General features: G+C 39.8%; 1 protein-coding gene across 2 annotated transcripts in view; it reads right to left on the bottom strand.

Annotated features, from left to right (window-relative positions):
• Positions 1–3341: 3341 nt before the first annotated feature.
• Positions 3342–13740, bottom strand: part of LOC149846964 (putative methyltransferase At1g78140, chloroplastic) — a 65005-nt gene continuing 54606 nt past the window's right edge. The window contains exons 4-8 of one of the 2 annotated variants that reach the window (XM_089998234.1): positions 10391–10472; positions 10003–10196; positions 9809–9920; positions 4448–4552; positions 3342–3656 (exon numbers count right to left, since the gene is read on the bottom strand). In XM_089998234.1, the coding sequence (XP_089854360.1) occupies positions 3522–3656; positions 4448–4552; positions 9809–9920; positions 10003–10196; positions 10391–10472 (628 nt within the window). In that variant the 3' untranslated portion in view covers positions 3342–3521. The remainder of the gene's footprint in view (positions 3657–4447; positions 4553–9808; positions 9921–10002; positions 10197–10390; positions 10473–13740) is intronic. The other variant, XM_089998235.1, reaches the window with a different exon arrangement.

Here is a 13740-nt window from a genome sequence, read left to right as displayed (position 1 = left end):
GGAAAGCGAGAGGGCTCTCTCATCTAAGCCTTCCAAGTCCTATATTCCCAAAGCCCCCTTTCCTGAGGCGTTAGAGAGAGTAAAGTCGTTCGGCAAGCAGGGAGTGAACATGCAGGAGATGCTTGAGATATTCAAGCATGTTCAGATAAACCTTTCTTTGCTAGACGTCATCCAACAAGTCCTTGCATACGCAAAATTTCTGAAAGAGCTTTGTACACAAAAAAGGAAGTTGAGGTCCCATATACCGAAGAAGATCTATTTTACTGAGCAAGTGGGTGTGGTGCTACAACACCAAACCCCACCAAAGCTCAAGGACCCAAGGACTCCTATTATTTCGTGTGTCATAGGAGACATCACTGTTGAGCATGCTTTGCTCGACCTTGGGGAAAGTGAATATCTTGTCGGTTTCATTTATGATAAATTCAGACTAAAGGAGATGAATTTGACACCTATGACTCTGCAGCTGACAGACAGATCGATCAAGGTCTCGCGAGGGATTCTTGAGGATGTTCTGGTCAAGGTGGGAGACTTCTATTTTTCTGTTGACTTCATCATCTTGGATATGGAGGGAGTGGATGATACGAGGCAGACCCCCATTATTTTAGGTCGCCCCTTTTTGGCCACCGTCAATGTGTGCATCAATTGCCGCACAGGCGCAATGGATGTTTCATTCGACAATAGAAAGATGAGGTTGAACATTTTTTATGTTGTGATGGGCCCTGTAGGTGATGAGGCTTCTTTCGAGGTCGATCTCATTCATGACCTCATAGAAGCGGAGCACGTTTGGACGTTGCATGATCCACCGCAGGAGGAGGAGGATGAATCACTCGAGGGAGATTGCCTTGGATTGATTGATAGACGGTCAGGTGAGCTGAATTGGACCTGACATTTTGAATCACTCCTTGAGTTGGCAGAGAAACTTGTCCGACCTTCCATTGAGAGTCCGTCCGAACATGAGTTGAAGCTCTTACCGACTTCGCTTAAGTATGCCTTTTTAGGCAAGGATTGGACTCTCCTCATCATTATTTTTGCAGACCTGACTGACACTCAGGAGTGTCAGCTTCTGCAGGTCCTACATGAGCATAAGGAGGCGATTGGATAGTCGGTAGCAGATCTCAAAGAGATAGATCCCTCCTTTTGCATGCATCGGATTATCATGGATGAAGGTGTCAAGCCCTCAAGAGAGATGCAGAGGAGGTTGAATCCCCACATGAAGGAGGTGGTGAAGAAGGAAGTAGTCAAGTGGTTGGATGCAGAAATCATGTATCCTATCTCTAATAGTCAATGAGTGAGCCCCACCCAGGTTGTCCCCAAGAAGTTTAGGCTCACCGTTACGGTCAATGAGAAAGGAGAAAGCATCCCCATGAAGACTACTACGAGGTGACAAGTGTGCATTGATTATAGGAAGTTGAACAGTGCAACTAGGAATGATCACTTCCCGTTGTCATTCATCGGTCAGATTTTGGAGAGACTTGCAGGCCAACATTATTTCTGTTTCCTAGATGGTTATTCAGGATATAATCAGGTGGTCGTTCACCTCGAGGACCAGGAGAAGATGACATTCACTTGTCCATATGGCACATTTGCATTCAGGAGAATGTTATTTGGGTGAGTTTGTCTATATGGATACAATCAGTTCATGTGTTTTTTGCATGATCTAGATACACCGTCCAGACCTGCCATCTTCAGCGAGTTTGGATTGTGATTCTTATCACAAGTTGGTCAAGTTGAATCAGTCTGCGGATCAACTCATTCTTAATAAAAAAATAATTTTTGTACAGCCAATCCTGAGTAGGGCAGGTTTGATCAATCGTGAACTAACATGCCATAGCGAACCGCATACATGATCTAACAGATCCTGCCCGTTGTCACTGTCCCAAACCTGAAAATAAAGATCCACCATCCAAAATAAACTTATATTCTTGATTCTTGGGTCTGTAGCTGATAAGCACCCATTGCGTGCTTGATCAATTAGCTAGTAGCTGCTGAACGATTCATCTCATGTTACGTTCAAGGTGATATTCAAATCGTGAGCCTGAATTAATTTGATCACATTGTGTGCTGTGTTATCTCTCTATCTAACATAACATTGCATGGTAGTTGGGCGTCCTTGTTTGTTGCGTGTTCCTATAGTTAGGAATTAGTTAAGTAATCCGTTAATTAATTTAGGTATGTGTTTAGCTAGATTTAATTAGTTTAGCTTTATTTCAAGTAGTTAGAGAAAAAATTTATTAGTTTATTAACGACTTTGTGGGTTTGGTTTGGTTTAATTCATTGTTAATTAAATTTAATTAGATTGTTTATTCAAGTTCATGTTAACATTTTCTTGAATGATAGTTGTTTCAAATTGATTAGTTATTTTCATAGTTGTTAATTAGTTAGTTGTTACGTAGTTTTAATTTGTTATTAATTGTTACATTGAATAGTTGTTTATTAACAGTTAGTTTCACTATTTTGTCTTTTAATGTAACGGTTTGATTAGTATAGTTAGTCATTTCATGTTTGTTTTTATGATTTTTATTCATGCTAACCTTTGATTCTTGTGTAGTTTTCTTTTTCATTTTTTGTATTCTGTAATTTTTTATTTGCAGAAAAGCATTCAGACGTGCGATGAACTCTGGAAAGTATCTCCGAAGAGCCTTCTGAGATCCCGAAAAGGTTCTCTCAAAAGGCCAGTCAGGGAGCCCTCAAAATAGAAAAAGGACAATAAGCAATTGAAGAAACACCAAGGGACTAGAAGCTCATAGCACTAAAAACTCTTTTCTTTTTAGCTTAGGTTTTTATTTTATTCTATTCAATTAATTGAGTTTGTAATAAGGCACTTATTATTTTTATTTGTTTAAGCCCTCCGCAGAGGGCCGCACTCTCTTAGTTACTTATTCAATTAATTTTTTTTTATTTTTGGCAATAAAGAGTAGCTTAGTTATTTGTCGAATACAGAGTATTTTTCTCGTTTCCTTAGTTTGACCCGGACTCCACCACTCGTGTGAGCCAATTTTTATTATTTTATGCACAGTTTGCACAAATATTTTTATTGAAAATATATTTTTTAAAATGCTTTATTGAAAAAGGTTGTATCACCGTATTTTTCAGCATACCTGAAAGAGGAGAATCCATCATTGCTGGACCAATATCCTAAAAATGCATTGTAGGGAGAGTAGCTACCATCTTCTGTGGAAACTTCATTAGGAGGCTGACATTACCTCGCTTGAAATGCGTTCTTCATTGATTATTTTTTTAAGCATTAATCATGATTTGCATAGAAGAAAATACGGTTAGCGTGTAAATTAAACAATATCTAGAAAGCCCGGGACACCTAATGTGGTTTCAGGATATGCCACTACAGAACTTAATTATATTGAATAAGCCTGGAATTTAGATTATGCTCCAAATAAACATTAATTCCACCTAATAGGTGAAGCCATCACCATAGAAAAATAAACTGTGAATTGCACTGCGTAAAAAAAAAAGGGGGGGGGGGGGGGGGGGGAATGGCTCCATACTAATGAAATTCAGTTGATTTAGAGGGGCTTGGTGGCAGAGATCATAACAAAACTTGCCCTCCTCTGGCATGTAAAGCCAACCAATCCACATGCTTTGCAGAGATCCTCCAATTCTCCTTCAGAAGTGTAATATTGGAAAAATTGTGCAATGTACTAGCAAATAGGAAAAAAAACAAATATTAAAATCGTGATTCCACTGTTAGGTTGCACTGAAGGTCCAAGTAATAGCAAACTAACACCAAACTGCTTGATCTACATGTGGCCATGCATACAAAGTGGAGCCACTCAACCATTCAGAGACCAAGAGTTAGGGATCGATCAGAAGTACAGCAAATTAACATACAGTTGTTCTTGGTCCCAATTACCAAAGTTTGACATGTATCCTTGAACACTTCTATTCACATCCTAAAATCTTGAGGAATGCCGAAACCATGTCAACTAATTTTTCAGTAGCAAAACTGGGTCATTAAATAGTTAAAGGAATAATTTACAAAAAACTGCCTAACTAGTCATCTATTTCCAAAATACCACACAACATTTTGATTTTTACATTTAGCCACCACTTTTTCCATTTATGTTTCAAAGACAGCTTGGCCCTAAAATGATTATGTTGACCTTTGTTATTCAAACCAAAAAACAAAAATGCCCTCACTGTTTCCTTATGAAAGAGTGTATATTGAGTTATTTGATCAGAAAAGGACAAGTCCATTTTACACTTCAGGCAGGTATTTGAAATGCATGCAGATAAAGCCTAAATGTAATATCAAGAGGTTGGGTAGCTTTTTGTAAATCACTCAGAACTAAAGTTCCTAATGATAATAGTGCCCACTTCCCAGGATGACCACATTCACTGACCAAGCCACTAAGAACAACATGAAGACCAGGAAAAGCAATCATGGCTAAGAATATTCAAGGCACCATGGATGAGCCAAGAAAAGGTTTACCTGGCGCAGCACTTTATTGGCTTGTGTCGGGATGAAACCATCAAGTATATAAGTTGTTGCAACAAACACACCTCCAGGCCTTAGTACACGACTGATTTCAGCCACCTGCAAAAACATGCTACCAGTTTTCAAAGATGATAAAATAAGTACCCAGCAACACACGATCAAGCACAATTCAATCCTATCTAGCTAATAGCTGATAAACATTGCCTTTTTAATGCTACATGAAAGATATGAAACTAAACCAAACACGTAAAAAAATATATCCAGAGAGGCCAGTATATAATGAAAAAATTGCTAATATTTTATGCTCATCTGCTTTCCGGAACAAGACAATTTAATTTAGTGGAAGTATCCCAAAAAAGTTGATCACGAGTTTAGATTGATGGTTCCCATGTCCTAAACAGCTGACCATAGGAAAAAATAAAGGAGACAAAACATACCCTTTACCACTTAAAAGTCGTCTACAACAACTATCAGAACACATGGCCTTTCCATGTCATGCCCTAATAACTTCAAAATAAAAACAAAACGTTATCCAAGATTTCTCAACACCATCAACTAAGCAATTCATCTCAAATACAATGATCAGCAAAAATCCGATTTTTGGGTGGTACGAAGGAGGAATTAGACCAAAAATTGGATTGGGGTAAAGATGCAGCTGAGCAACAGCAGCTGACTGAAGTGCCCCATGAACTGCACAAAACCATCACCCCTAACCTTAACTAAAGGCACCACCAGAAAAGACAGCCAAACTTTGCCTTGATATGTGGCCATGAAGATCTTCCTCCTGGTGAGCACCTTAAAGAAATATGCAGAAATGGGCTAAGTGCATTTAAGACATTAAAGAACTAAAGAGAATAACACAAAACATAAAAAATATTCAGCTTATTGAGCATGAATGCTTAAGAGAAGCATTAAGAAATGAAAGGGGATAAAAGCCCTTATTTAACACATAAAGAGAGAGGGAGACCACAATAGAGCTGTTGGACTGCTTCAACCGCTATAAATATAGTTGTTGGACTGTTCCAATAGCTCTATTGACTAGTCAAAAAAGAACCCAATTCTATTTGGTATTTGACCTAATAATCCCTATAAAAACAGAAAATGAAAAAAAAAAAAAGTAAAAGTACTAATGTGCCCCTAATAGGCACAGTCTATTACAAGGACCAAAATGACCAAAATACCCATAATGGGTATTTACCTATTATATATATATATATATATATATATATATATATATTTGTAATGCCCCAAAATCCTGAACTTGTAATCTTTTTAGAAAAAAATTTAAATGCTTTGCAATCAATCATTTTTCAAAGTTTAAAATAACAGTTCAGCGAAAAAATAGTGTTTAAAATAACAAGTCAATGGATCTTGAGCGCATTACAGGCGAACTTTCCTTTATACAATAGATTTGTATCTCTATATAAGCATTAAAACCATATAGATTCAAAGAAACCCATATGAAAAATTATAAAACGTGCTCAGGAACGAAACATTAGAGAAAGAGTGGGATCTTGATATCATTATGTCATCGTGTCATTGCCTGTCGTACCGACCTATTCATCACCTGTACCCCATAAAACGGGTCAGACTTATAAAAATCTGGTAGGTGCATAGATATTAAAATTCAGAACAAAACTAACATATATGTTGTTTCTTTCGTGATGTGTAGTTCAGAATAAGTAAAATGAGCATGATAATGTTGTTTCGATATTAACTGTCCTTAGGGTACCCACTGGAGAAACGTAGAAACAACTGAGACTGCCCGGGGGTTTGTTATTCTATGTATTTTGATACCTCGAACAACTAGCGAAGTCCGCTCCTAAGGGGATGGCCAGTGACCGAGAGAGAATTCTCCAGAGGCATACATGGCAAGAGATGCATCCAAACTTCGATAGAAGTCCATGAGATCTACCACTTAGGATAATTTTTGGTAGTCCCATCCCCTAACTCCGATGACCGGGTACACCGAGTCAATTGCTACTCGGTGTAGTTGTTAACCTGTCCATCGGAGTTTTTGTACTATCTCATCCTCTCTATTGACGGAACCAAAGAGACGAATGAGTATGTTAGGTTCTATTTTTAACTGACGACTCATTCTACATGCTCTGGTCTTTCAAACCAAATTGAGCATCTTGCTTGTAAAGGCCAATCATCATCATTTATGTGATTTTCTTTTAATCATCGCACAATTTCACACTACGAGGTTACTATAAACCTCTCATCCAATCATTGTAGTATTAACATGTCGTGCATGTATGATAGTACCACTACGATGAAAGGGATATCGATTTTTCAGAAAAAAAAAAAAACAATATTTATTTAGAAGTTTCCAAAGTTTCGTGCTTTAGACCGGAGAATATTCGAGTCATTTCGGATACCAAAAATGATCGAACGTACGTACCACCTAGGGCTACATAGTCGATGACTTTCCGTTACACGGGTTAGAAGGAAAAACTCAATTGCAAAAATGCAAACACCAAATACTTGATTTGCTTTTCGAGACAACAAATAATACGAGATTTGAAATCTTGCATGTGAAATCCCTTTTTAAAAACAAAGACTTGGCGAGGATGCGCAAATCTGCATCTTTAAACACATGCAGGCGTAATATAAGGTAGGCAGGAGTACGCAAAACTGCATACTTTATAAAGTTATATATGTATATAGAATACATATATATATTAAAGCATAAGCATGTGCACATTACAGCGTAGTGACAAAGTAAATGACATAAAGCAAGACCTGATATGTGAAACCACACATCGAGCTAAATAAATTGCATAAGCGATGCACGATGTATGAAACCATACATCGACTAAATAAATTGTGTAAGCAGTGCATGATATATGAAGCCGTATAATGACTAAATAAATTGCATAAGCAATGCACGATATACGAAACCATACATTGACTAAATAAATTGTATAAGCAGTAGCCAGTGCACATAACAGCGCGACGACAAAGTAAATGACATAATTTTAAATGGACAAGAATACGCAAAACTGCATCATTGAGTTAAAAGCATATATATATATATATATATATATATATATATATATATATTAGTTAGAAGTATTCCGTCATTTGTTCTCTTATGCAACTTTTCCCTACCTCGGAGATGGTCGGACTCACCGACGATTCCGAGCATAGGTTCTTAAGGGCTCGTGCCTTGGTAAGCATGTCGCATCTGTTGTGCCGACGTGGAGCACTAAAAAGATTACGTTATACTGCATAAAGGATGATATTAAAACCTTATCGTGACGATGATTGCATCGCAAGGGTTAAACCCAAACCCAATTCGAGCCGACTGGACCGAGTCGGCTCGGTACAAGAAGCCGAGCTTGACCACCAGGTGGTCATAAAAAGAGTCAGTTTGGTTCAATAAGGAACTGAGTTTATTAGGCTTGACCGAGCTGGACTCGTTAACACAAAAATGGATCAAGCTCAGTTCGACCTTTGTCGAACTCAGATTGGCTGAGCCAAGTAAGAGGCAGCCCAATGGTGCCTCTTGACCGAGTCGAGCTCAGTTTAAGAAGACCGAGTCGGGCTCATGCCAAGGGTGAACCGAGCTGGGCTCGGTGCTAGCCGGGTTCAGCTCGGTTGGGCCTGACCAGCCTGCCAAGTGTGCAAGACATGACTGAGCCGCACTCAGTTTTGAAAACATGGACTGAGCTGAGTTCGGTTACAGCCGAGCTCAGCTCGACAGAGATACGCATGCAGCAAAAATTGTTGCTTCTCGTGCTAACAAAGAGGGAGGAGGTGGGCTTAGTGGCCAGGCCGAAACAAGCCCACCTGGTACTATGCCAAAAGAGCAGGAGAAGGGGAAACAGGAGGATTTGGGCTCAGTCTGAAGGCGGGGACCAATATGGGCACAATATTGACCGAGCTCAACTCGGTCGGGCCTACCCACCGTGGCAGGGTCATTATCGTAGGCAGTGGGCAGCCCACAGCTGAGCTAGGCTCGATTCCTATGCAAGAAAGAAAGAAGTCGAGCTAGGCTCGGTTCCTGGGCAAGAGGGGAAGAGAAAGTACATCAAGCTGACACGTGCCCGACACGGGATTTTTTTTTTTAACACGCTTTACACTTAGTCCATTAATAAATTGGAAAAAGTGTTCCGTATTTATTTGATTTTAGTGTAGCTCTATGTCTTGTGGGCAATGCCATTTTGGTTCAAGAAGAGCAACTCTTCTCATAATTCAGACAAATTATTGTAGTATTCTCTAATACTTTTGTCCCCTTGAACCATATTCTGAACTTGGTTTTGTAAATTGCACACGTGTGCAATATCTTTAAGAGAATACATTCTCTTAAAATAGTCTCACGCATCATTGGCATGTTCAAATTTTGTGAGACTTGAACATTTCTTGATATTCACGCTACTTATGAGCCAAGACATAATCTTTGTGTGTCCCATTCTCTATTCTTTCTACTTTTTCTCGTAAGTGATAATGGCTTTAGTTTTTTTAACCTCCGTAAGAGGTATTTCTTTCTCTCCTTCCACTTTTTTAAGAATTAGTTTAGGTTCCAAATTGGTTTCATCAACTAATCCCCACAACCTCTTTCCCCATATGAGGTGTTTCATTATTAAAGCCCGTTGGAATCATTAAGCTTGATGGGTTTAATGGTAACATTATCATTGTCATCCATTTTATAAGGTTTTTTTTAGAAAAGAAACAAGTAAAGAAAAAATAAAGATAGAAAAGAGAAGGTAATAAGTACTCCACCACCGATAGTGAGTACAAGTGCTCTTCCAAGCTCTTTACACGATCACGATTTTGAAAGGAACTTCACTCTTTTCCAAAAATTTGAGTAGCATGTTTCCCGATGCACCAAAAAACAAACTTAACTTGATAACCTTACTTTGATACTATATAAAAAGATGAGACCCACAATTGAATCTTCAAATGATACTCACAAAAGATCTCTCACAAGAACCACGAAGGTTCATAAAGAATACACACTCACAAAAACCACTAGGGTCCATACAATATACCCAAAAAGGGTATGTAAAGCAATGGAAAAATATAATCTTTATTCAAATGGGAAAACACTTGCACTAAAAGCTTACATAATAAGGGAAAATAGCCCCATATTTCTAATACACAAAGAGGACTTCAAGAGGGAGTCTTGGGCTCCCAACGGTAGACTTTTTGACTTTGGTCAAAAAGTAAAGTCTAAAGGGGTCCAAAAATAAAAGCTAAAAAACTAACCTAACTAGCTTCTAACTAGCCTAACTAGTTTCTAACTAGAATACATAAAAAACTAAAAAGAGAAGCATATTATGATATTACATATTACATTTTTTAACAGTATGCATGTGCGTAAATAAGCAGAAAGTAAATATTCCTTACTGCATTAGATGGTGAAGGCCAACAATGCATTGCAGCACCAGCATGTATGGCGTCAATAGAGCTAGTTTCAAAAGGAAGCCTAGATATATCAGCCCTCACAAGGATAAAGCTGCTGGGTAAGAACAAAATATAGAACTTCAGAAATATTTCCATTAAAGTCCCTTGAATAATATGAAACAAGAAACAATATGTACTCATCAGCCAAAATGCCCTCCTGCTTGTTGAATTCATGGCATTGGCGCAACATATTCTCTGAATAGTCCAAAGCAACCACGAGAGAATACAGCCTGCTCTTGGCAAAGCGCCTGGAAAATAAGCCACTACCACAACTAGCATCAATGATTTTACCCCCCATAGTGGGTTTTAAGTATTCTTTAGCCATCTCAAACTGTAGACATTGAAAACATGTTAGCAATTTTAAAGAGGGTCATATCTCAAAATGGTTTCCTTAGATCACATAAGTATCAGTAGAATAAATAGGTAACGGTTACAGATGAGAATAAGGAACATAAAAAGAAAAACAGACATATTTACTTCACATAGAACCAATTAAACAAGAAACAAAAAATATATACTGCTCACCTCTTTTTCTGGGCCAGGAAAACCACCCCATACAAAATTTTGACGCCATCCTCTCTCATATACAAATGACACTAATGGGCTCCTGCTTCATGAAAATAAATAAGAAAACAAGCTGCTCTCACGCAAATTTTTCTCTTGAAAACATTAGTACAAATCCTTCATTTGCATGACCAATAGTCTCATATAGCTAATGTTCATTGTGCTACAACAAAGGACAAAACAAGCTACAATTTTTTTTCAAAAACTCGAGTACATTCCTAATGGTGGAAAACAGTATGGCCCAATGTTGTAGACACCATATTATATTGAACAATAAACTACGATGTATCGTACTGCATTGGCATAAAATGATTATCGAGTCGTACCAACCTGTATTATATGATATGAATCTATATCGTGTTATATCATATAATGCAAATGATATCATAAGAGTCGATGTTGTTGTTAATATATATATATATTGTATGATATGTAATAAGTAATGCTCTCTAGGGGCATTTTGGTCTTGTTATTTTCATGTAAATAGTGACTGTCCACTAGGGACAGTATTGTATTTTTGTTCTTTATCTTATTTTTGTCTTTATTGTATAGTGTAGGGGTCTATATGACTGTTGGAACAGTGACTGCCTATGGGACTATTACAATAGTCATAAATATGATTGTTGGAACAGTGAATGTCTTTCTTAAATGCCTATCTTGGCTCTATAAATAGAGCTTTTCTCCTCTTTGTAAGATAATGCTTCTCTTAAGAATTCATGCTCAATTAAATATATATTTTTTATGTTTTTGTGTTCCTCTTTTAAATTTTTTGTTGTCTTGAATGCATTTATCGCTTGTGTAGTGCCTTTGTACTCTTGTATTGTCCCTTAGTTGGACTTGTGTTGTGCATGCGTACTTTGTGTTTATGACCTTGTAAGCACTTAGAGGCCCTTGTTTTGTATTTTCACATATTTCATTACATGGTATCAGAGCCAAAAAATCTTTCTGGACATTTTGCCTTTTGGGTCTTGGGGTTCTTTTGTTCAAGTTTGTGCATCGTGAAGGTTCGTGATCGTTGTGTGGCTTGGATACAAGGAAAATCTTGACCCCGTATGTATCTTAAATCTTTAGTGTTACTTGAGTTATCTATTTCATGCATTATGCATGAGAAAGCACTTATTTTTCTTATCTTTGAAAAGTTATTGGTAATTTTTGTTAAAAACTAAAATCTTTAAATGTTTTTCAAAATTATTATTGCATTTATTCTTACTAAATATTTTAAAAGGTTTATAAAATTTGTTTGATCTTGTGAAATGATACATGTGTATGCTTTTATGAGATCTAGTTTGAATCTTAGATTTTTGAACTTATTTTATATGTATGTATATGATCTAGTATTCTTAAGCATGTGATGTTGGCATTTAGATGCTTTATTCGAACATTTTATGGTTATATATTAAAAAAATTTGTGGTTAGGATATTAGTGATATGGATACTTTGTCATTTTTGAAATTTGAATAAATGTTCTTTTTTATATTGATATATGATCCTTATGCAAAAGGTATTGAGCATGAATTCTTGTAAAACCAGTTAAAAAAAAATTAAGATCGGACCCGGGTCGGGTCCAGACCCGACCCGGATCCAACCTGTGCCAGCCCCTCGAAAACCCTTTTCGAGGGGACTGGCAGCCCACAGGGGGAGGGGAGCCTCCGACGACACAGGGGGCGAGCCCTGTGTGCGCCCCCTCCCTATTAAAAGACGAGAGGGGAGAGGGGAGGGCCTACGAGCCTCCCCCGACCCCCCCGACTCTCTCTCTCTCATCTCTCGTCTCTCTCCCCTCTGCTCTCTCTTCCCCCGACTCCATCTCCCTCTCCCTTTTTGCCGACGCAGGACAACCCCCCCCCCCCCCTCTTCACGGCGCCACCCTCTCCGGCGAACCCCCCTTCACGGCAGCCCAGGTAGCCCCCTCCTTTTCCCCCCTCTTTTTCCCCCTTTTTCCTCCCCCTGATTCGCCGGAAGGCCGGCAGGTGGCCGGCGGCCCCTGCCGAGCCTTCCTCCTCTTTTTTTCACGACAGGCAAGGGGCTCCGCCCCCTTGCCTTCCTCTTATCTCGACAGGCAAGGGGCTCCGCCCCCTTGCCTTCCTCTTTTTCGACAAGCAAGGGGGCTCCGCCCCCCTTGCTTTCCTCTTCTTAGCAGGCAGGGGGCGGAGCCCCCTTCCCTTTTAATTTCCCGGCAGGGGCCATGGCCCCTGCCCTTCCCTTTCCATGTAGGGGCCGATGGCCCCTACCCTTCCCCTAGAGAGAGGGGGGCAGGAGCCGAAGGCTCCTGCCCCACCCCTCGGAAACCAAGCAGGGGCCATTTGGCCCCTGCCCCTCTTTTAAACCGACAGGGGCCAGAGGCCCCTGTCTCTTTTCTGTCGAGCAAGGGCTCGGCAGGGGCCTTTGGCCCCTGCACTCCCCTACCTCCTCTCCTGTTGAGCTGCAGGGGGGCCTTTGGCCCCTGCGCTCCCTCCTCCCTACTCGTTCCATTGGCAGGGGCCATCGGCCCCTGCCCCTTTCTTTTAAGAAGGCTGGCAGGAGCCGAAGGCTGGCAGGAGCCGAAGGCTCCTGCCCCTCCTTTTAAAAACCCAGCAGGGGCCAATGGCCCCTGCCCCTCTCTAGACCGACAGGGGCTTCTGGCCCCTGTCCCATTTTCTTGTCGAGCAAAACTCGACAAAGGTCATTTGGCCCCTGCACCCATCTCCTTTAACGGCATGGGTCATTGGACCCTACCCCGTTCTCTTTCGCAACGGTAGGGGCCGATGACCCCTGCATTGAGTTACGGAGAAACCGAGCTTTCTCCCTACCTATATTCATTTTATGCATGCTAAACTACGTATTTTTGCAGTTTACGCAACGGAGTCCGTTCGCTTCCCGCGAACTAAACCGACAATCACTTACGTTCGTAGAAGACTCCATCCTCGCAATACCCCAAGGTAGGAGAAGATGCACAAGGACTTAAATAATTAAATCAAGCTTAAATAATTGATAATCGAAAGGACTTAATGATATATTTATATACTTATATGTATATAAGTACACTTTTAAATCAAGGACGCGGTTTCGCGATCCTTGTCCTTTGCTTTCGCATTTCAGTTTGCCGTCGCGCTTTGCGCCCAGGCTTTTACTTTCGTATTTACTGCTTATTGTCTTTTAATTCAAGGACGCGGTTTCGCGGTCCTTGTCCTTTGCTTACGCACTTTCTGTTTCTGTTGCCGTCGCGCTTTGCGCCCAGGCTTTTGCTTTCATAGTTACTACTTACTGTATTTTAATTCAAGGACGCGGTTTCGCGATCCTTGTCCCTTGCTTTCGCAGTTCCTGTTTGTCGTCGC

This window comes from Nuphar pumila, chromosome 2 (assembly GCF_984573655.1).
Source record: "Nuphar pumila chromosome 2, dmNupPumi1.hap1.1, whole genome shotgun sequence".
In the NCBI taxonomy this organism is placed as follows: domain Eukaryota; kingdom Viridiplantae; phylum Streptophyta; class Magnoliopsida; order Nymphaeales; family Nymphaeaceae; genus Nuphar; species Nuphar pumila.
This window is presented reverse-complemented; position numbering and strand designations above follow the sequence as displayed.